The sequence below is a fragment of the Acomys russatus genome, chromosome 17, assembly GCF_903995435.1.
Source record: "Acomys russatus chromosome 17, mAcoRus1.1, whole genome shotgun sequence".
In the NCBI taxonomy this organism is placed as follows: Eukaryota; Metazoa; Chordata; class Mammalia; order Rodentia; family Muridae; genus Acomys; species Acomys russatus.
The window spans coordinates 39,020,274-39,042,658 of record NC_067153.1 but is presented as its reverse complement, the minus strand read 5'-3'; the positions used below and the strand labels follow the sequence as shown (position 1 = coordinate 39,042,658).

General features: G+C 55.8%; 1 protein-coding gene across 3 annotated transcripts; it reads left to right on the top strand.

Moving 5' to 3' along the window:
- The first annotated feature begins 378 nt into the window (after window positions 1-378).
- Window positions 379-22,385, top strand: Scrib (scribble planar cell polarity protein). 3 transcript variants are annotated; one of them, XM_051159773.1, is made up of 38 exons: window positions 379-612; window positions 1,972-2,089; window positions 2,204-2,282; window positions 2,377-2,466; window positions 2,557-2,613; window positions 2,698-2,761; window positions 2,854-2,928; window positions 2,995-3,139; window positions 3,554-3,672; window positions 4,489-4,688; window positions 4,763-4,929; window positions 5,014-5,144; window positions 5,240-5,365; window positions 6,085-6,249; window positions 6,768-7,145; window positions 8,116-8,178; window positions 8,714-8,803; window positions 9,321-9,398; window positions 10,204-10,527; window positions 10,621-10,701; window positions 10,776-11,033; window positions 11,871-11,981; window positions 12,086-12,379; window positions 12,449-12,637; window positions 17,688-17,798; window positions 17,874-17,930; window positions 18,076-18,150; window positions 19,427-19,486; window positions 19,961-20,044; window positions 20,205-20,303; window positions 20,414-20,573; window positions 20,655-20,802; window positions 20,888-21,073; window positions 21,154-21,296; window positions 21,372-21,409; window positions 21,534-21,608; window positions 21,861-21,912; window positions 21,999-22,385. In XM_051159773.1, exons 1-38 carry the CDS (start codon window positions 454-456, stop codon window positions 22,142-22,144), a joined length of 4,995 nt encoding a protein of 1,664 aa, XP_051015730.1. In that variant the 5' UTR covers window positions 379-453; the 3' UTR covers window positions 22,145-22,385. The 3 variants fall into 3 exon arrangements, with proteins under 3 accessions (XP_051015730.1, XP_051015731.1, XP_051015732.1); XM_051159774.1 differs by lacking the exon at window positions 19,961-20,044; XM_051159775.1 differs by lacking the exons at window positions 19,961-20,044; window positions 21,534-21,608.

Genomic DNA, 22,385 nt, shown 5'->3' with positions numbered 1-22,385 from the left:
TACGGGTCGTCAGAAGGGCCATGCCGCGGGGCCCTTTGGGAACTGTAGTTTTGAGCAGTGAGGGCGGGCCTAGGCTTCCCGGCGGGCTGCGCGGCTGGGCGGTTGTCGCGGGCAGCGGCGGCGGCGGTTCCGGCTGCGGTGCTGCGGGCATACAAGCTGCTAGGTGAGCGGGCCAGGAGGGATGGGGAGCCGCCGCCGCGCCCCCAGCGCCTGAGAAAGCGCTGCTGGGTCAAGCCGCACTGTTAGCTGGGCGCTGCCCTCCGAGCTTACAGCTCGTACTGAACGCGGGCCGAGCCAAGCGCCGACCCCGGCCGCAGTCCCGGTCCCGGCTGCCCGCCCCACCCCCGCGCGCGCCGCTCCGCCCGCGCCCGGCGCTCATGCGGGCCGAGCCCCGCCCCCCGGCCCAAGCCCGCGGAGCGCCTCCCGAGCCCGCGCTCACTGTCCGCCCGCATCATGCTGAAGTGCATCCCGCTCTGGCGTTGCAACCGGCACGTGGAGTCGGTGGATAAGCGGCACTGCTCGCTGCAGGCTGTGCCGGAGGAGATTTACCGCTACAGCCGTAGCCTCGAGGAGCTGTTGCTCGACGCCAACCAGCTGCGCGAGCTACCAAAGGTGAGCGGCCGCCGCACCTGCTGCCCCGTCCGCGGGCCAGCGCTCAGTTCTCTGGGCAGTGTGTGACTTCTGGGGCGGCCGGCTGGAGCGAGACCTCAGCTGGCGCTGCCTAGGCTTGGCACCGCAACCTCCAGCCGGCCCTGCTGGTTCCTACTGGCCGGAGCCCCGCCCCGGCCAGCCCCACCCTCCCCCAGCCGCCTGTGTTGGCACCTGGTGGCAGCCTGTCTGGGGACTTGGGTGGATACTGTGCCTAAAAGGGGAGCCAACAGAGAAACCCGTGAGAGCACAGGAGGTGGATGGGACCAAGGTGCGAGGCCGACCTGAGCTAGCAACTGTTACAGTTTGCTGGGCTGCTTTAAAGGTAGGGGCCTTTTTTTTTTTGCACCTCGTTCTGCCTCCTCCCCCCCCCCCCCACCTTGAGTGCAGTGCTGAGTGGGACCCTCCTAAGACACTGGCAGTGTCAGATCTATTCTGTCATCTCTCAGTGGAGGGCCCACCTCTCACTGCCTGTGTTCCTTCCTGTCAGTGTGGTGGTTGATTTTGTTGTACTGAGGCCACGCTAGAAAGAAGACCAGAGGAAGCAGATTATGAAAGGTTTACTTTTCTGAGATGGGCTCGGCAGCATGGTCTGATTTTCTTGAGGGCTGGTTGAGTGTAGCCCCACTTTGGGCCTATCTGTGACAGCTCTGTTCTTTATGGATCCTTATGTGTGAACCCTGGAAGTTTTGCACTTGTGTTTCTCTGGTGCTTTTTTGTTGTTGCTTTTCTTTGTTTTGCTCGTATTTTAAAACAGGGTTTTTTTGTCTAGCTTTGGCTGTCCCGGATGTCCCTCTGTAGACCAGGCTGGCCTTGAGCTTAGAGATCCACCTGCCTCTGCCTCCTGAGTGCTGGGATTAAAATCAAGTGTCTCTCCATGGCTGTCTCTAGTGCCTTTGTTGTTGTAGTTTTCATGGTCTTTGTCAAGCTTTTGCTGTTCATTGCTGTGGTCCTCGTGGGTAGAATGCTGAGAGTGACTCATAGGGCACAGGGCAGGGACTATCCAGTTGGGAGCTGATGGCATCTCACCTGGAGCATGTTATCTGGGATGCAGATCAGTGATGGTTCGTATGACACAAGGAAGACCAGGCATCAGGTGGGCAGGGATGGGTTTTTGCTTCTTTTTTTTTTTTTTTTTTTTTTTTTTTTTTTTTTTTTTTGGCTTGGTTTCCAGCATACTGGGTGTCATGGGTAGGGCCAGAACCTTGTGTGGCCCGGAGGCCCAGGGACTGTGGCCATGATGCTCGTGGTCCAGAGACTCCTCCTTCTCCTGAGGGCTTTGGTTGTAGAGCCTGTTCACCTGACCATTTCTTCTACCCGCAGCCTTTCTTCCGGCTATTGAACTTGCGAAAGCTGGGCCTGAGCGACAACGAGATCCAGCGGCTGCCTCCTGAAGTGGCTAACTTCATGCAGCTGGTGGAGCTGGACGTGTCCCGGAACGGTGGGCAGGCAGACCAGGGTGGCACTGTGACTGTGTGAAAGCAGGCGAGGGAGAGGGCTCCTGGGAGCTCCTGAGCCTGCAGCATCCTCATGGCAAACCCCTCTCCACACGCAGATATCCCTGAGATACCTGAGAGCATAAAGTTCTGTAAGGCTCTGGAGATCGCAGACTTCAGCGGGAACCCCCTGTCCAGGTAAGTGTCGCCCAAAGTGGAGGGTGGCTCTGGGCCATGCGAGGCTCTGCAGCTCTTCTTTGGGTGCCTGAGGTCGGCTGCTCCCTTTCCCCAGGCTTCCGGATGGCTTCACACAGCTGCGCAGCCTGGCTCACCTGGCTCTGAACGACGTGTCTCTGCAGGCACTACCTGGAGACGTGGGCAAGTGAGTGTGTCCCTTGGTGAGCGGGCCTGTGGACAGGGAACGCTTGTTGTGGGCCTGCCTTCCTCAGATTTCACCCTTGGACTCTTTCAGCCTGGCCAACCTGGTGACCCTGGAACTCCGGGAGAACCTGCTTAAGTCTCTCCCTGCGTAAGTTTGGGGCCTCCACCCAGACTGTGGTAGAGCCGTGCTGGGGTTCAGACTGGGTGGCCACACCAAGACTTTGTTCTGCAGGTCCCTGTCTTTCCTGGTCAAGCTAGAACAGCTGGATCTGGGAGGCAACGATCTGGAAGTGCTGGTGCAGTGAGGGCTGCCTGGGCAGATGGGGTGTGGGGCGGCTACCACTGGAGGATGTCACACTGGCTCTCCTCTCCTTGTCCCTTCTTGCAGCCTGACACTCTGGGGGCTCTGCCTAACCTACGGGAGCTGTGGCTAGACCGAAACCAGTTGTCAGCACTGCCTCCGGTAAGTGAGGGTGGGACTGGCTTCATGCCCCTACCTGCTGCCCTTTGACCTCTTGCCTGTCTGTAGGAGCTAGGGAATCTGCGGCGGCTGGTATGCCTGGATGTGTCAGAGAACCGTCTGGAGGAGCTGCCTATGGAGTTGGGTGGGCTGGCACTGCTCACAGACCTGCTGCTGTCCCAGAACTTGCTCCAGCGGCTGCCGGAGGGCATTGGTCAGTGTGCCCAGAGGGCCCAGGGGACAGTGCACTCTCATCAGTGCCCTCGGGAGGTCCCAAAGGGGGTCTTAGGCTAGAACCTGACTGTACCCAGGCTAGAGGTGTTCAAAGAGGGAAGGTTAAGAGAAGACTGGGATTGGCCACCTCATCATCAGTTAACACTTAAGGGTGAGGGTAGCTTGTGGTGACAAGAGTTGAGAGTGTGGCTTTATAAGGGCCAATCGATGAGGAAGAGCCTCAGAAGCTGAGCACATCTGCAGGACAAAGGGTGGGGGCGTGGTGAGCATAAGGAATCTTGGAGAAACAGGCTATCACTGGCACATGGGGCCAGGCTGTGGCTGTCCTGAGGACCCATGTCCTCAAGTGCCCTTGACCTGATTCAATCTAGTCACCGTGTCCCCTTGATGCCAGGTCAGCTGAAGCAGCTGTCCATCCTGAAGGTGGACCAGAACCGGCTCTGCGAGGTGACTGAGGCCATAGGGGACTGTGAGAACCTCTCTGAACTGATCCTCACAGAGAACCTGCTAACGGTAGGACAGCCCTGAGGCAGCAAGCCTTTTGGGGTGTGCTGAGTGCAGTCAGTGCTAATACATCGCAGGAACACAAGCACCTGATGGCAGTGGCATGTGCTGGTGGTGGCTTATCCCGAGGGAAGTGCTTGCTAGGGCATCCTCAGGGTCAGGGGAAGGAGCTCACTGGCATATGAGATGGTCTAGGACCTATGGGGCCCTATAGGACTCCGCCAGGTAAAGAGCCGAGCCTGTGCTTTTTTAAATGTGTGCGGTAGGGCCAGGGAGGACTGGAAAGAAAGCAAGGGCAAATTGAACAGAAGGAGGCTGCCCTTCAGTGTGTGTGTGTGTGCTTTGTTGTAACAAGGGAGAGCAGAAACTGTAGGGTCCAAACCAGAGGGGTCTGTGGTGATGTTAGTCTCCGGCTGAGAGACAGGCTGGCCTGTGGCTAGCGTGGAACTTTTCCTATACGTGGGGTACCCCAGTCATGGTAGTGAGAGAAGACAGGGCCTTGGAAATGACAGCAGTGTGAGTAGTGGAGAGGTCGCAGAGATACGGCCTTGATAGATTGAGCTGGGTGGCTGTAGGAGAGGGCCAGAGGTGACAGTCTGGGGTTTCAAGTAGCCTGGCAGGGTGTTTGCTTAAGGAGGAAAAAAGAGTGTGTCTACTGATGGGTTCCACCTTCAGGTCCCCTGGCCATAGTTCCTGAGGGCTGTGGGGAACCCTGATGAACTAGCCAGTTTACCTGAAGGGAGACCTTTACTTTCCCAAGGCCTCTCTTTTGCCTCCTACCCCAGGCGTTTCTGTCAGCTTCAGAACCTTCCTTTTCCCGGCCAGGCCTTACCTCGCTCTCTGGGCAAGCTGACCAAACTGACTAACCTTAATGTGGACCGGAATCATCTTGAGGTGCTGCCACCTGAAATTGGAGGCTGTGTAGCCCTCAGTGTCCTCTCTTTGAGAGACAATCGCCTGGCTGTCCTTCCCCCTGAGCTTGCCCATACAGCTGAGCTGCATGTGCTTGATGTAGCTGGGAACCGGTGAGTGTCTGTGTGGCCCCTGGGGACCAGCCTCCATCCCCTTTGTGTGCTGACTATGCCTGCCTGGCCTCCAGGTTGCGGAGTCTGCCGTTTGCGCTCACCCACCTCAACCTCAAGGCACTGTGGCTGGCTGAGAACCAGGCACAACCCATGCTCCGCTTCCAGACCGAGGATGATGCCCAGACTGGTGAAAAGGTGCTCACCTGCTACTTGCTGCCCCAGCAGCCCTTGCCAAGCCTCGGTAGGTTGCTGATGGCTGGGTCTTGAATGGTGGGTGGTTGAGGTAGGGAGACCAACACAGGTCCCTGACTCTTGCCTCCCACAGAAGAGCCTGGACAGCAGAGCAGTCCCTCAGAGAGCTGCAGTGACCCCCCTCTGAGCCGTGTCAGTGTCATCCAGTTTGTGGAGACCCTTGAAGGTGATGAGGATGCTGAGGAAGCTGCAGCTGAGAAGCGGGTATGGAGGGGTGGGGACTCTGGGCGGTGCACTTCCATCCCACCCCTGCCTGACCCCTTCCCGGCCTCTGTTCCTCATCCCTGTCCCCATGGCAGGGCCTACAGCGTAGGGCCACCCCTCACCCAAGTGAGCTCAAGGTGATGAAGAGGGTCATTGAAGAGCGCCGGAGTGAGGCCATCGTCTGCAAGCCTGATCCCGGCCCGCCTTCACCTTCAGAGGAGGTAGGCGTGAAGGAAAGGGGAGCCCCAGATGTCCGTCCATCCTGGCGGTGGGAGCTGTGAGGACAGTGGCTCCATGGGGGGCGGGGGCAGGTGGAGGGGGCTAGAGATAAGCTGGTGAATGGGCTGGAACCACATAGGCAGGCAACAGCCGAGGGTTGTGCCAGGCAAAGGATGCAGGTGGGTGGGTCTCGTGTAGTCCCTGCCTTTGGAGTCAGAATAAGACATAGCCAGGGTTGGTGTTTCCCAGGGCCAAGTGCTGGACATGCCATGGTGGCACAGGACGGAGGTTGCCCGGGGGTCAGGCTGAAGGAAGGCTGTGTTACCTTCATTTTCCCATTTGTACCTAGGAAGGAGTTTAGTGCTAGAGCAGGGCAAGTCATCTCCTTACTATGAAGCTTCTGTGGGCACAGTGGCTAAGTTGACAGTGCGTGTACTGCCCATGCATGGCTACTTCCCAGCTTGGGTAGGAATAGCGCTCACTTGAGGCTGATGTTCTCCTGGGGTCTTGTGTCTGTTCTCCTGAATCTCGGAGAAAGCATTGCTAAGGTCTGGGCCATAGAAAAATGACCTTGCTTGACTCTGGATGTGGACTGGGAGGGATTACAGGAAGTGAGCCTGGTGGGGATGTTATGACCAGGGCAGTGGGAAGAGATCTGCCACACAGGTCTCTTCTCTGGGTGACAAGCTTGTGTGCAGCCTGACACAACCACTTGCTGCAGGAGAAGAGGCTGAGTGCAGAGTCGGCCGGGAGCGGAGGCTCTGCCCCTTCAGCAAGCACAGCCTCCGAAGGAGAGCCTGAGGCCCTCCTGGATGAGGTACAAGGGCCAGGCCAGCAAGAGGCTGTTCTAGCCCAGGAGGAAGACCCAGAGGACGACTATGATGAGGTAAGGGCAGGCAGGCTGGGAGCCTGTAGGCCAGGAGAAGGGCGATCTGGGGGCCGACGCTGCTCATCCTGTATGTCTTCCTGAGCCAGCTGTGCAGCTGTCTGAGCAGCAGTGGCCAGCAAAGGGCTTCCTCTGGCACTTTGTGCAAAGTGTGCTATAGGGTGATGGTCCTGAGGGTTCCTGGGAAAGGTGTCAGGGTAGGTAGAGTTCACGTCTCATCTGACTTTAGTACTGTCAGTTTAGCACCTGTATGCTTTCCCTAGATGGTGTCTCCACTTTCCTGGCCCCAGTATATGCTTCCACCTGCTAAGCTTTTCCACTTGCATTACCATGTGTGTCTGCAGAGAGCAGTGTCTCTGGTCTTAGCCCCTGAATTTTCTGTGTACTTCTACATGCACGGCAGGGACTGGTCAACCTCAACCTGTTACCTGCAGGGCTCAGCCTGTCAGCCCCATAGCTGGGCCCTGGGAGGAGTGAGCCAGGGCCAGGCTGCCACCCTCATCTTTCTGCCCCCTTAGCCCACAGTGCACTTCGCAGAGGACACAGTGATACCCAGGGAAGATGGTGAAAGTGAAGAGGGGCAGCCTGAGGCTCCCTGGCAACTTCCCAGTGGCCGGCAGAGGCTCATCCGGAAAGACACTCCCCACTACAAGAAGCACTTCAAGATCTCCAAACTCCCACAGCCTGAAGCTGTTGTGGCCCTGCTGCAGGGGGTGCAGACAGACAGGAAGGGTCCCACTGGAGGTTGGCACAATGGGCCACACACACCTTGGGCTCCTCAAGCCCAGGAGGAGGAAGAGGAGGAAGAGGAGAACAGGGTTGAAGACGACGACGAGGCCACCATGGACGAAGAAGAAGACAAAGAGGAGGCTGTGGCTTCTGCTCCCTCTGTCAAGGTGCGACATTCATATCCTATCTGGCCCAGGCTCCACTGGCTTAGTAGGCTGCTTTGGACCCTTGCGGGTCATAGCATGGAGGACATCTAGCCCTAATCTGACAGGCACACAGGTCAGGCCCTGGTCCACTGACTCCTTGGCTGTCAGGAGAAGAGTAATGAATGTGTCCACTGTGATTGGCATCATTGTCACCATGTGCTCCTCACTTAGTCCTAGGGTCTGTCTGCCGTCGATCTTATTTGAAGTTCTTGGCAGCTCCCTGGGCCTGCCTGGTGAGGTGGGAGGCCAAGGGCACTTGGAAGTTGAGTGCCCCTCTATGTCCTGTGTGTTCTGGAAACTTGGACAGGGTCCTCCCTCAGGAGCTACTGGCTTTCCCAGGATCCCTCTTGCCTCAGGCAGTGACCAGCCACAAGGCCTTGCTACTGGTCTGTAGCCCATCCTATGGGTCTGGTGGAAGCTCTTGTGCCTTCTCAGATCTTTCTGGGATCCAGGTAGATCTATAGGGCAGTGGCCCCTCTTCCTTATTCTCAAGTTTGATTTTGGTGGCTCAAAAAGAACCTACCCACTTACTGGGGATGCCTTGAGGCCAGAGAAAGCCCCAGCTACCAAAAGTCCAACGCTTTTTGCCCCTGCAGTGCTCCTACCCTGAAAGTATAGGCTGAGGATACATGGTATCTGGGGCAATTTGGAGCTTAGGTCAGGGACAGCCAGGAATAGATCTGCCCCTCTGGAGCCATTACCCCAGCTAGCCAAGCCACACCATATAAGGGTCTGCAGAGCAGCTCATGATTTTACAGATGTGAGGGGTGTCAGGGGGGAGGGAAACCCAAGTGGGAAGGGGCTAACTCAAATCACGGGAGCTTGATGGGATCTTCCTTCTGTCCTGTCTACTTGTGGTGAGGGCTGGGTAAGGTGGTGGCAATTCCCAGCGGTGGCTAACCTGCATGCCTCGCTGCTCCTGTCCTAACAGGGGGTGTCGTTTGACCAGGCCAATAACCTGCTGATAGAGCCTGCTCGCATTGAGGAGGAAGAGGTCTGTACTGCTCACTGCTGCTCTCTGCTCTGGGCCCAGGGCTACTGCTGACTTGCTTCCAGGGCTGCGGGCTCTCACTTCTTTCCACCTCCATGGCTCCGACTCAGGCCCTCTCCCAGAGGCTTTCCTGAGAGCTACCACAGACTTGGGGTTCTGGTTCTACTTCCCCAGGGCCTCCTGGTCCCCTGGCAGGGCAAGATATTACCACACTTGGACAGCCTGCCTTGTATGGGGATGGGTAGAGGTATGGGCCATTTCTTATATCCTACTGTGCACCTTAAGGCATCCTTGTGTACAGGAGCAAGTCCAGGCTTCACTTCTGAAGGACAGCTGGCTCTGTACTACATGGGCTAGCCCACAGAAGTTATGCCTGCCTTGGGATTGCAGGAGCCTCCCTGCTTCTCTTTGCTGCCCATATGGGCACAGATACCCAGGGATGAGCTGAATGCAGTTGTCTGCAGCCAGTTCTTCCTGCTGCTGCAAGCTCCCAAACATCTCAGGTCTTCTCAGGCATCTGTGTCCACTTTGTTTCCAGTTAACACTCACCATCGTGCGGCAGACAGGGGGCCTGGGCATCAGTATCGCAGGGGGCAAAGGCTCTACCCCATACAAAGGAGATGATGAGGTGAGCAGCTGCCTTGTCAATTACCAGGCGCCACTCTCCATGAGCTCTCTTCCCCACACCTGCTACTCCTGTCTCAAGAGACTTCCTTTTTCTCTAAGGGGTGTCAGTGGTCACTCCACTTGTCCTGCCCATCCTTTAGAATGTGTGATGCGTAGGTCACTTCAGGGCACCGAACAGATCCAGGCGGGTGGTCAAGCAGAATGTTAAGGAGTGTGAGAACAGCTCTATGGACAGGTTTTCCTTCCCCATTTTTTCTGGCTGGCTCTGGGGTTGAAAGCCTTCCAGGCTTGATTTGACTATTCTAGTTTGTTGGGCAGGAGCCTCCCCAGTAGCTGAGGACAGCCCCTCTGGCCTCAAGGCCTGGTGTTCCTCGTGCACCCTCTCCAGGGTGCAGGCCAGGCCTGTGTTCCTAGGAAATCGCTCTCACTGTCGAGTGGCCCCTGCACCTACACCCCATAAGGAGGCGGTGCTTGCCTCTGTTTGTGCTCTTGTGGACCAGTCCCCCCTTGTCCTCTAGGGCATTTTCATCTCTCGAGTGTCTGAGGAGGGTCCTGCAGCCCGTGCAGGAGTCCGAGTGGGTGACAAACTTCTTGAGGTAAGTAGTGACCCCCTTGCAAGGGATAGCTATGCCCTCCAAGGTCCACATAATCCTGATTATTGAGACACTTGGTTGTTTCCAGTGGGAAGTGGGGGCCCTCACTCTCTTCCTCATCCAGAAGCCCAGGCCCCAAAGCTAACGGGGTAAGAGCATCCAGCCCTGAAACAATAAGTTCTCCAAGCCAAGTGCTCTCCACCTGGGTCTAAGGATGGAGCTTGGCAGTGACTCACTAATGTACCATGGGTGATGCTTTGAGTTTAATCCCCAGTACTAAGTACTACAGGGGGTGGGCTGTTAAAAAGAAGTAGCCCTCAGCCTAGACAAGAGGCACCGGGCATATCATAAATAGCCTGGTGAGGTCAGACCTCAGCAGCCCTGCTGGGAACTTGGTCCCTTTGTGGAAGCCCTGGAGGTTTCTACCTGACTGCTCAGCCATTTGCAAACTCACAGTAAAGCTTTGATCTTCTTTTGGGGACAAGGATGATTGAGGCAGGAGAGGGCTCTGGGGTTCTAGATCGAGAGGGCTTGAGGATAGGGGTGCTTTCCTGCTCAGCTCTAATCCAGTTCTTCCTAGGAACATTTGCAGTTGGCAACATAATACCTTACTGTTCTCAGCTAAGCAGGTGATAGTTTCAAGAGCGAGGGCATTAGTGTACAAAGGCCACAGGCATCTGTCTGTGCCTCAATGGCTAGCTTGGATCCTGGCACGGAGGCAAACAAAAAGAATACAAGCACACTGAGTCAGGCTCGCTAGGCCTGGATGCTGCCTTGTGCCATGGCCGTCGTCGTCTATCCCCCACAGGTGAATGGTGTGGCCTTGCAAGACGCAGAGCACCATGAGGCTGTGGAAGCACTCCGGGGAGCAGGTGCTGCTGTGCAGATGAGAGTGTGGAGGGAGAGAATGGTGGAGCCTGAGAACGCAGTCACCATCACCCCCCTACGCCCTGAAGATGACTATAGTCCCCGGGAGTGGCGGGGCGGTGGCCTGCGCCTGCCCCTGCTTCAGCCTGAGACTCCTATACCCCTCCGCCAGCGCCTTGCTGCCTGTCTTGTGCGCAGTGAGAAGGGGCTGGGCTTCAGCATCGCTGGTGGAAAGGGCTCCACACCTTACCGAGCTGGTGATGGGGTGAGGCAGTAGCTTGGGGTCTGAAGGGGGCTTCCCTGATGAGCAGAGGCGTGTCAGGTCTCCAGTACCAGTGTGGCTTCTCTATTCCTGCAGGGCATTTTCATATCTCGCATTGCAGAGGGAGGGGCTGCCCACCGAGCTGGAACTCTACAGGTTGGCGACCGAGTCCTTTCGGTGAGTGGGGCCAGGTATGGCCTGACAGGGGCCTTCTGTTCTGCTTACCCTCTCTGACGTGAGTGTCCCTGCAGATCAACGGAGTAGACATGACTGAGGCGAGGCACGACCATGCCGTCTCCCTGCTGACTGCTGCTTCCCCTACCATCTCCCTGCTACTGGAGAGGGAGACTGGAGGGGCTTACCCCCCGAGCCCCCCACCACATTCCTCCTCAACCCCTACTGCTGCTGTTGCTGCTACCATGACCACTGCCATCCCCGGGGAACCTGTGCTACCTAGGCTGTCCCCCAGCCTGTTGGCCACTGCCTTGGAAGGACCATACCCTGTGGAGGTGAGATACTACCCATATCCTGCTTGACATCCACTTGGCTCCAGGTATAGAGTAAAAGCCTCCCAGGATTCTTCGCACATAACTGGTGTAGCCATTCTAGAGAGAAAGTGCACAACCTGCCTTTTCCTTGTTTTTTTCCCCCCCTTTTGTTAATTTCAGTTCTTTCTTTATTCTCTCATATATTACATCCCAACTGCAGTTTCTCTTTCCTCCTCCCTACCAGTCCCTCTCTCCCAGATTCACTCCTCCTTTTCCCTTCAGGAAAGGGCAGGCCTCCCAGGGACATCAGCCACACATGCATGGTATATCAAGTTGCAATCAGATGAAGCCCATTCTCTCCTATTAGGCTGGAGGAGGCAGTACAGTAGGAGGAAAGGGATCCCCAAAGCAGGCCAAAGTCAAGACAGCTCCGCTCCCACTGTGAGCAGTTCCATAAGCCCACTTGGCTTCACTGCCATAGCATATGTGGAAGGCCCAGCTCAGATCCCTCCTGGCCTCTGGTTGCCGCTTCAGTCTCTGAGCCCCTATGAGCCTTGCTTAGTTGATTGTGGGTGTGTGGTATCCTTGACCCCTTAGTATCACAGCCTTTGTATGTGTGCCCAAGAAGCTAAGGTACCCTCGTCAGCCTCCATGATGTTTCCTGTCTGCCCTAGCATACCCTGCTAGTAGCTGCTCTGTTACATGCTGCAGTCAGTAAGCTGTGTAGATGTCGGACTGCATGCATATCTGGGTAGCCGACTGCCCCACGGGTAGATAGATGGGGCAGAATGGGCCATCCATCCTACCTGCTCTCCTTGCAGAGCCCAGTTCTGACTGAGGCTCACCCTATGTCCCCAGGAAATATGCCTACCCAGGGCTGGTGGCCCACTGGGGCTTAGCATTGTGGGAGGTTCTGACCACTCCAGCCATCCGTTTGGTGTCCAGGACCCTGGTGTATTCATCTCCAAGGTAAGTAGGCTTGGTAGGCAACTCTGTGCAAGCAGCAGCTTGCCCAGCACTTGGGGCAGCCATCAGTGCAGCCCGGCCTACTGCGTTATCCTCCTGTCCTATAGGTGCTTCCTCGGGGCCTAGCTGCTCGCTGTGGCCTTCGGGTCGGGGACCGAATCCTAGCAGTGAACGGGCAGGATGTTCGGGAGGCCACACATCAAGAGGCGGTCAATGCCCTGCTCAGACCCTGCCTGGAGCTGTGTCTTCTTGTGCGGAGGGACCCACCACCCCCAGGCATGCGGGAACTGTGCATCCAGAAGGCCCCTGGGGAGAAGCTGGGTATCAGCATCCGAGGAGGCGCCAAGGGTCACGCGGGGAACCCCTGTGACCCCACAGATGAGGGCATCTTTATCTCCAAGGTGAGCGCTCTTCCTTCCAGGAGTTATGGATAGGCGCCTGGTGCCGGTCTCACACTGTGCTCCCTACAGGTGAGCCCTACAGGAGCAGCCGGGCGTGACGGGCGGCTGCGTGTGGGACTGCGGCTGCTAGAGGTGAACCAGCAGAGCCTGCTGGGCCTCACACATGCTGAGGCAGTGCAGCTGCTGCGCAGCGTGGGTGACGCCCTTACCGTGCTTGTCTGTGATGGCTTTGACACCAGCACCAGCGCAGCCTTGGAGGTGAGTTGCTTGCCCTGGGGACTAGGTGCCGTCCTAGCACACAGGACTCTGCTTCAGTCTGGAAAGTACTTAGCAATTGTGAGCCAGCTGCACGTGGGAATGGCGCGCCTTGTTCTGTCCGCCCTTTTCTGAACCCATGTACTGTCTGCAGGCTGTGATCTGGGCGGGCGGTTGTGTAGAGGTGGCCATGTCTGCCCATGCACTCAGGTCCTGAGAGAAGGACTGTGATAGGGCTCTGGGGAGGCAGGACCTGAGAGCATGTGGACAGGGAGCCCTACTCAGTCCCCCTGTACTCCACCTCCCTAAGCAGGAAGGCAGCTTCCTGACCCTGCTGGCCGTTAGGGTGCCCCTCTGGCAGTCCCTTGGTGGAGCTTTCACTCACCTCCTGGCTCCTGGCTTCTCAGCATGTCACAGGCCAGAGTGAGGGCATGGGCACAGGGGAGAGCCTCTTCTGCTTTCTTGCTCCCTGGAGCAGAGGAGGAATGTCCAGCCATCAGGCCTAGGCCTAGGCCCAAGAGGCAGGTCTCTCTCTAGCCTCGATGCTCCTCATGGGGCTTGCGCTTTGTCACTGTCCTTCCTCCTGTTTGTTGTTGGGGAACCCTCAACATCACCTGTAGGTCCGAGTGAGCCTTCAAGGGACCTTTGTGTGCACTGGCTGCCTGCTGTTCCCGACATCCTTGCTAGCCATGCTAGTCTCCAGTGTGTTGGTGGCTGTTATTACCTCTCCTTGTAGTTTTTATTCCTTCAACCATAGGGACAGGCAGCGTCCTCAGTTGGTCTTCTTTTGCAGTGGTTCTTTGCATTAGTGACTTCCTGTCAGGTACTGGCAAAAGGATTCCCTCTGGCCACAAACCCTGTACCTTGTCCCAGACTAGCTGGTGAGCATCACTTGGCCGGGACACAGGTTAGTCTTTGTCTGGATGGATACATGTGAGGTGCTATCCCCTTGGGCTTAAGGTGGGTCCTTGTCCCACGTCTCCCCCAAGAGAATCCTTTGTCCTGGGCCGGGGGAGCAGGGCAGGCAGGGGAAGACAGACAGACAGACAGAGACTTTACCCTGGGTGATCTAGTCCCTAGAGAGGACTAGTTTTTATTCACTTACATGAGCACATGTGTTTAGAAGTGTGTTGCTTCGTGCATGCTACATGATGTCAGTTCTGGTCCCTGCTGCTGTAACCCGGGCTTGTTCCTACTGTACCTGGGTGGCTCATGAGTGTGGGGAAACAGCTGTGTATCTGCATGTGCTGAGTCCTGCCAAAGCCTGTCTTGGCTGGATCTTCATCTGAATCCTGTCTGGGGAGCAAGGCAGGTTTCTATAAGCCTAGCTAGCTAGTGAGCAGGTCTGGGAAGTGGGCAGCTGACCGAGAGCCTTTGAGGGGCCCTTTCCTGCCCACAGCTATCTGCTGTGACCACGTCCCCTCTGTCTGTCTCATCTCAAGATGCCTTGGCTGCTCTTATGTTGTAAATACACACCACCGTCACATCGTGTACAGTCCACTCCCCCGACTCTATGATGGCGAGTTCATTCTGGGCCTTGGACAAACTCCAGCAGTAGCCCTAGGACCCCGTCTTCCACTGAGCTTTTTCTTTGTTGATGCTTCTAGCTCCAGAATTTGTTTGAAACGGGTCTCACTGTGTAGCCAAGGTTGACAATCCTCCAGCCTTCTGAAGTGGTGGGACTTCTGTGCCACCTCCTTCCTCTTGTGGTGTTGTTTCTTTTTTAGAATGGGATCCTTTGGTTGTAAAAATTTACAAACTTTATGAATTAAGGCTTTTCCTTTGGGGCTGTGTGTAGGTTCTGGTTCTGTTTTTGTTTTTCAAAAAGACAGGATCTCACATAGATCTCTGGCTGTCTTGCAACTCATTGTATAATAGACCAGACTGACATTGAACTAACCAAGCTCTACCTGCCTCTGCTCCCAAGTGCTGAGATAACATGTTTGCCACCACACCCAACTGGTTTTTCTTAGGAAAACTTTCCTTTTGAAAGACTGTGAAAGCAGAATCTGTATTTTCCAGTACATTGATTTTTCTCCCTCCCCTTTCAGTTTTTCAAGACAGAGTTTCTCTGTGTAGCCCTGACTGTCCTGGAGCTCTGTAAACCAGGCTGGCCTTGAACTCACAGAGATCCGCCTGCCTCTGCCTCCTGAGTGCTGGGATTAAAGTCAGGTGCTGCTGCTGCCACCTCACTCCACCCCACCACTAGACATCTTCCCAGCTTTTCTCTCTAGGCTGTTGGTAGCTGACAATACATTAACAATGAACCTTGTAGTTTCATTTAGAATTACAATGTTTCTGAACTGACTATCTTCATCTCTTAGGCAGAAGAGATAAATGTCTTGTGCCAGTCTTTTCAGGGACAGCTTGTGGGAGTTGGTTCTCTACCCTGTCAGTCCTGGGGAGTGAACTCAGGTCATCAGTTTTGGCAGCAGTTGCTTTTCAACCCCCTGAGCCATCTTTCTGGCCGGGCACCTCACTTTTCTCAAACTACCCACTTGAGTCATCTGGTCCTGTTTGACCTGTGAGATCAGTTTGCCAGCTGTTTAGTGGCTTGTTCCTGATCTTTCTACCTCCCTCAGGCCTTTGGGTGTAGCGGGGGTGCTGGCTCTGTCTTCCCTGCCTTGTGCTAAGGACTGGTGTTCTCAGGGCTCCTGCAGGGTTTACCTACATCTAGGCTCTCACTTGCTGTCAGACCTGCAACTGCTGGACTTCCAGTCTGGTCCCACAGCAGCTGCTGGGTCTGGAAAGGGGTGCCAGGCCAGCTCAGCTCATCCCACCTCACCTGAGTCATTGTGCTCTCTCAAAGGAAACTTTGCTTTCCTATGTGTTTTGTGTAAAGAGAGTATTTTCTGTTGTTTCTCTAGGCTCCCCCGCCCCCTGTGGGTCACATGTTTATCTTCTGTCTCGTCACACTGGTTCATCTTGACAGTCCAAATGGTGCTTGCTTGCCGTGGGTGGACTCAGCTTTGTGACTTGACAGTGGTGCAGCAGTGATGTCGACAGTAGACACTGCTTCAGCACCCTCCCCCTCCCCCCCAGCTAGCACTCCCTTGAAGAACATTGACCTCCCCCCCCCCTCATCCACTCCTCGGTCTGAGTGCCTTTGCTGGTGCCTGAGTGAACCCTCATATCTTGCTATGGTGCTTGTCCCTGAGTGTCTCCTGCCCAGGCTGGCCCCTTCCTGGTGGTGTCTTCTTCCCATCCTCCTACCCGTCAGCACAGGCTTGTCTTTCCAAGGCGGTAGTATATATTAGCCACAGTTTTGCTTCGTTTAAGATTAACTTATTTTATGTGCATGAATGTTTTGTTTTGCTTACATGAGTGTATATTCACAGCATGCATGCAGGAGCCCATGAAATCAGAAGGCAGCATAGGATTCTCCTACAACTGGAGTTCTGGACAGGTGTGAGCCTCCATGTGGATGCTGGGAACTGAGCCCAGGTCCTCTGCATTGCTTTGACTGCTGAGCCATCTCTTTAGCCCAGTCACAGTTATTTTAACGGTCAGATTGTTTCAGTATTGTCTTATGGAAGGGGCTTCAGGCTGAGCCAGGATCGTTTTGATACCACCCATCTGCTCTGAGCACTTCCTGGCTTCTGGACTCCTCCCACACTTTCTGGCCCAGCTACGGGATTGGCCATTTCTCCCGGGAGTGCTGATCAGTGAATAGTGTTCAGAAGGCAAGGTCTGGTGCACTGTCTTAGGGTATTGTGCCAGAAATAGGGCAGTGTGTGACTAGTCACTGATCTGCTATTTCTAGAGTCATGGAAGCCTCAGGTCACCTCGTGGCATTGTCCATCTTTCCAGTCAACACCACAAGTCAGCCCGTACTCGAGTGGCCTTTGCTGATGTGGGAAACCAGGCGTCTTCATCCTTGCTGTTTTTACTTTCTGTTCAGTCTCTCTGTATGACAATCCTTCCTACCCCGCTAAGCCTGCATCTTTTGGGCCTTCCCAGTGCCTTTCTGACTGAATTAGTCCAGAAAGTAAGAAGGACGCACCTGGTTTATTGTGTGACTAGTGTTGTCAGAGTCTGAAAGAGAGAAATTTGTCTACCATTGTGATGGTTTTTATCCAGCTTTCTTAATTTCTAGCGGTCCTTACTTTTTATGTTTAGCTACTCTGTTTAGTGTTTATAGGTTGTGGTCCTTGTACCTTTGTAAATACACTTTCTGCTGTTCAGTGTCCCTGCCCCTGCCTGACACACTCAACCTCAAGTTACATCTTCCCAGGTGGCAGCTGCTCCTGTGCTGTGTGTCTGTTCTCTCTCGGTCTCTCCTCATCTCAGTGGTCTCTGAATCACTGGGTTTGTGTCTGAGACCACACTGTGCATATAGCAAGAACCGGATGGCAACCACGCGGTGTCATCTCGCCTTCTGCTCTGCTAGCCCCTCCTCCTCCTGTGTTCCTCTGGAGCTAGAGGAGCTGAGCTAGTCCCTTGTGCTATGTGGGTTAGAAAGCAGCTAGTGCCACATTTCCATCACCTGTGTTTACCTTCATCCAAGCACATTCAGGCCCAGTCCATGTGCTCTCACATGCCTGTGCCCTGCCCAGCACTGCACATGCACACACATACACACTCTTTTCTCCCTCCTGCCCTCCCCCCACCCCCAGACTTCCAGTCCTAGAGATAGTTGAACTTCCTTCCAGTGTTTCTGAGTCTTACTCCGCACTCAGCCTGTGCATCTGGGCGTGTTACCCTGCTGCCAAGTTACTCCCGTCCCAGGCCCATCTTAATGGCCATTCCTCCTTTGTTCCCAGAGTGACCACACTCAGCCTTTTTTCCCCATGCTAAGCAGTGGCTGACATTGGCCACGTCACATGACCTACACCCATAGTGACTCCATGAACCTAGGACCACAGCTACTCTTTGTCCCTGGAAGGCTGGGGACAGGTATACAAGGGTCATGGTGGACCAACAGGTTGTTCACAGAGCCTTAAGAGGCCAGCTTGTTAGAATATGGGGGGGGGGGGAGGGGGGCACAGCCTGCCCCAGAAGTGTGAGACCTTGTCAGCAAGTTTCCTCTCTCATCCCATTTCTTTCCTTTCAGGTGTCCCCAGGTGTCATTGCCAACCCATTTGCAGCAGGCCTTGGCCACAGGAACAGCCTGGAAAGCGTTTCATCCATTGACAGGGAGCTGAGTCCTGAAGGCCCAGGCAAGGTCAGGATCAAAGTGGCCGAGGCCTGGGACTGGCCCTGTGCTATTAGTCCCTGACCGTAGCTACTCTATTTACAGGAGAAAGAGCTGGCCAGTCAAACCCTTCCCTGGGAGCCTGAGACTGCAGAGACTACAGTGAGTCCCACACGGGTCTAGCTCTGAGCCCCGGCTAGCCCCTCCTGTCAGGACATTGCGGTGAACGTAGCTCAGGAGTAGACAGGCAGCCACATCCCTGGGGCATAGATTTCCCCCTTGCACTGTGGTCCACTCTGTTCTCCAGGGTCGGGATCTGGAGCCTCTGAAGCTGGACTACCGGGCCCTGGCTGCTGTGCCCAGTGCTGGGAGTTTGCAAAGAGTGAGTGATGCATGCTGCATTTTACTCTCCCCGGCCTGTCTGCCCTAACCTATCATCTGCCTACCTTGTCTTAGCTTTATTCTTCCGTCCCTGTGGGAATTGCTGCTGCCAGCTGGAGTGCCAAGGTCATCAGGCAGAGAACTTTTGTCTTGGATCAGGCAGGGCTTGTAGATGTCTGAGCTGGTGCTTTGCCTCCTAGCTAAGCAACATTTAGGATTTTTTGTTTTTGTTTGGCAGTGCTGGGGATACAAGACACAGCCTCTTGAACACTGTAGTCAAGCACCCTACCATTGACCTATACGTCCATCCCTTGTCTAAGCCTTTTGACCTTACTTTGTGGCAGTTGCTATGATCCCCTCCTGGGTGCAAAGAGGATGGCCTTTGAAAGCCCCTGACCCCTCTCCATTAGTATCTGCTCCCACATAGCTGAGTAGGGCAGACCTTGCCCGGCTGCAGGCAGGCTGCTGGGAAGAGGCGGCAGCTGTCATCCTCTCAGCCACCCTGGAGGGGTTTCACATGCATAGCCACTGTGGAGAGGAGGGTGGGCTGAAGCAGCTGTGCCATGTGGAAGGAGGCCTTGTGGGTGGGGAAGGTGCAGCACTGACAGCTGGTCTGGGAGTGGCCACTCAGGGGCCTAAGCGAGGGGTGTGGCCTTCAAGACGGTTGCGGGCCTAGGGACAGGCAGAAAGGACATTTGGTCCTCATTTTTCTCCAAGAGGTACTTAAAACTATCACTCCCAGGAGATGCTGGGACACCATTGCCAGACCGTGAGTACTTAAGGGGTGGGCTTGGCCAGGACATGGCTGAGCAGAGGGGAGACGGGAAAGGGTCAGAGGGGCCTGGAAGTAACACATTTGTATTTTGGGGTGCTGATTCTCTACTCCCCAGCAGCCCTAACGAAGCCAGCATGGTTTAAGAAAGGGAACAGGCCGGGATGCTCCTCTGGTTCATTGACAATTAGGAAAGCAGTACTGGTGTAGCAGGGCTTTTGGGTCCCAGCTATCTGCTTTCAATCTGTGCATCTTTTCTCAGCTCTTCTTGGACAGTTTAGTGCACCCTTGGCAGCAACCCACTGCTGTGAGCAGACACCTGACTGTCCAGCCTTGGGGATCATGGCACTCTCCTGGTCATTCAAGCCTAGCTGGTGGCATCCCCGGGCTGTGGTTAGGCTAGGGCACACAGGAGCTGCCACAGTAAATGCTCAGACCAGTTCCTCCCCTGGGACACAGCAAGCCCCACTGACCTTCCTTCCTAACCACTGCCTTCTTCCCCAAGGGATCATCAGCGACCGCCGGAGGGAAGATGACTGAGGCCTCCTCCCCTGGCAGCCAGCAAGTGAGCATCTCAGTCACAGGTGCCCTGCTGGGCAGCAGATGGGTACTGGTGTGCAGGGCCCCCCGAGGCGGTGCTTTTGTCCAGGGACACACCTTCCTGATTAACCCTGGCCTTAGAGACCTTGCTATAGGAGTTGAAGCATTCCAAAACCCGAGCATAAGCTCTTTTCTGTGCAGTTATCCTTCTTGACTGGGGGTCCCTCCTAGTCACTGCATGGAGAGAGCCCGACTTCCAGCATTCCTGACAATGCAGTGTAGGGTGGGGGTGGGTACAGGGTCATTCCCAGTTTAGCTCCTAGCCTCAGCCCTGCCAAGACAGGTATTTGCATGAATGTCCCCTTGTAGCCTACCTTGTTTCCATATCTCTCTCTCTCTCTCTCTCTCTCTCTCTCTCTCTCTCTCCCCTAATCTTCCTACTCCCACTCCTGAACCTCTGATCCTGCTCTCCTCTGCCACCACCCCTTTCCCCTTGCAGACAAAACCGGGGGTGATCCAGCCATTGGCTCAGGCCTGGCCAAGGGGCTCCCCGGCCCCCAAGGGCAGAGGTGGTCCCTGTTCTGTGAGTGTCCTGTTCCACAGTGGGTGAGGGTGGCAGAGCTTCCTCCCAGGAAAGGATGGTGGGTGTGGGTCAGAGGTAGTTGGAGGATACAGCTGGCAGTTCTTTGGGCACTGACTGCCCTGGGGCAGCTGTCCTGGCCTTATGTGTTCTCTTTCCCCAGCTGCCCTCCCCCGATGACCTGCCAGCCAACGCGAAGCAGGCCTACAGGGCCTTTGCAGCTGTGCCCACTGTGCATCCACCCGAGGACAATGCTCTCCAGGTATGTGTAGTGGTGCCTTGCTGCTACTGTGTGCTCTGTAGGGGGGGTGGCCAAGGTGAGTGCTGCCAAGAGAAACATCAGCCAAGTCTGAGGGCCTGCTCCCCCTGTAGCCTCCAACACCTGGTCCCGCAGCCTCCCCAGAGCAGCTATCCTTCCGTGAACGTCAAAAGTACTTTGAGCTGGAGGTACGGATGCCTCAGGCAGAGGGTCCCCCCAAGCGTGTGTCCCTGGTGGGTGCTGATGACTTGAGGAAGATGCAGGAGGAGGAAGGTGAGGAGCCCAGACTTGAGAAGAGGCCTGGGTGGGATGATGACCTAGCCTTGTCTGATATGCCTGCCCGTCTGCCCACAGCTCGCAAGCTGCAGCAGAAGAGGGCACAGATGCTTCGGGAAGAAGCTGTCACTGCAGGGCCTGACATGGGGCTCACCTCGGACAGGGAGTCTCCAGATGATCAGCAGGAGGCTGAGCAGCCCTGGGCTATGCCAAGCCATGCAGGAGGGTGAGTAGAGAGGGCTGAGCCCCACTACCTGACTTGTCTGCTGCATGCCCTCTCCCACAATGTGCCCTGTCCTCTGCTTCTGCAGCTGCAGCCCATCATCACCCCCGCCCCTGGGAGGTAGTGCCCCAGTGAGGACAGCCAAGGCTGAGCGACGCCATCAGGAGCGGTTACGCATGCAGAGCCCTGAGCTTCCTGCCTCGGAGCAGGCCCTGTCTCCTGCAGAACGTAGGGCTCTAGAGGCCGAGAAGCGGGCACTGTGGAGGGCAGCCAGGTGAGCACTCCCCACTCCCAGCAGGCTCCACCCACCACACCGCCGGTCCACCCAGCATCATTGCCTCTGTGGTTCCACAGGATGAAGTCCCTGGAACAGGATGCTCTTCGTGCACAAATGGTCCTCAGCAAGTCTCAGGAAGGCCGCGGCAAGCGAGGACCCCTGGAGCGGCTGTCTGAGGCCCCTTCACCTGCACCCACACCATCACCCACACCGTTAGAAGGTATGTTTCCAGGGCCCAGTAGAGGGCTCCGCCTACTGTGAGAACTTCTCCCAACATTCTTTTCTTGTTCCCCAGACTTCAGCCTCCAGACCAGTACCTCACCTGGACGCTTGGTAAGGGACCTACACCTCGGGCCCTTCCCTACACCCTGTGGCCTGAGCAGCACAGCTCTGGTCTCCCCAGCAGCCTTACCTCCCTTGCGCTCTCTGCCTTTCCCCCTCACGCTGTCCTTTCAAGCCCTTGTCTGGAAAGAAGTTTGACTACAGGGCCTTCGCAGCCCTGCCTTCTTCCAGACCTGTCTATGACATCCAGGTATTGGGGGCCACCTGGCCCATCTGCACGCTCCTACTAACCCTCCCATGCCTGTCACCTACCCTCCTCCACTCCTTTCTGTGTGTTTCCTACTCATTTCCTGTATGTGGGGCCTGCCTACCCACCTTGGTTTCAGCCCAGTGTGCTCCGACCCTGCCCCAGGCTCTGTGGGCCTAGCCTCAAATAGCCAAGCCTGCGTGGTAAGTTCAGGCAGATCTGGGACCTGCCCTGACCAGCCTGTCTCCCCATCAGTCACCAGATTTTGTGGAGGAGCTGAGGACTTTGGAACCATCTCCCAGTCCTGGTGAGTTGACAGCTGTCGGGGTGAGTGCCGGGCACTCAGAATTCGGGCTGCCATTGGCTCACAGCTTTCTTACCCTTCTGTACCAGGCCCACAGGAAGAAGATGGAGAAGTGGCTCTGGTGCTTCTTGGCAGGCCCTCACCTGGCACTGTGGGCCCTGAAGACGTGACGATGTGTAGTAGCCGTCGGGCCATGCGGCCAGGACGCCGGGGCCTGGGCCCTGTGCCCTCCTAGGGCCAGTTGCCTCCCCAGACTTAGGGTGGGGAGCCTGCCAGCTTCATCACCTCCCTTACCCCAAGTCTTTTAGCCTTGGTGATAGCATTTTAAAGAGACCCTCAGGGGTATGGCTTCTGACTAACTGCCCCCGTAGCCGGGATCTCGTGGCAAGACTGTAACTAGTGATGTTTGTACAACCAAAGACTCTATTTTGTGGTTTAAGGAGAATAAAGTTAACTACATTTTACTCTGTTCTCCT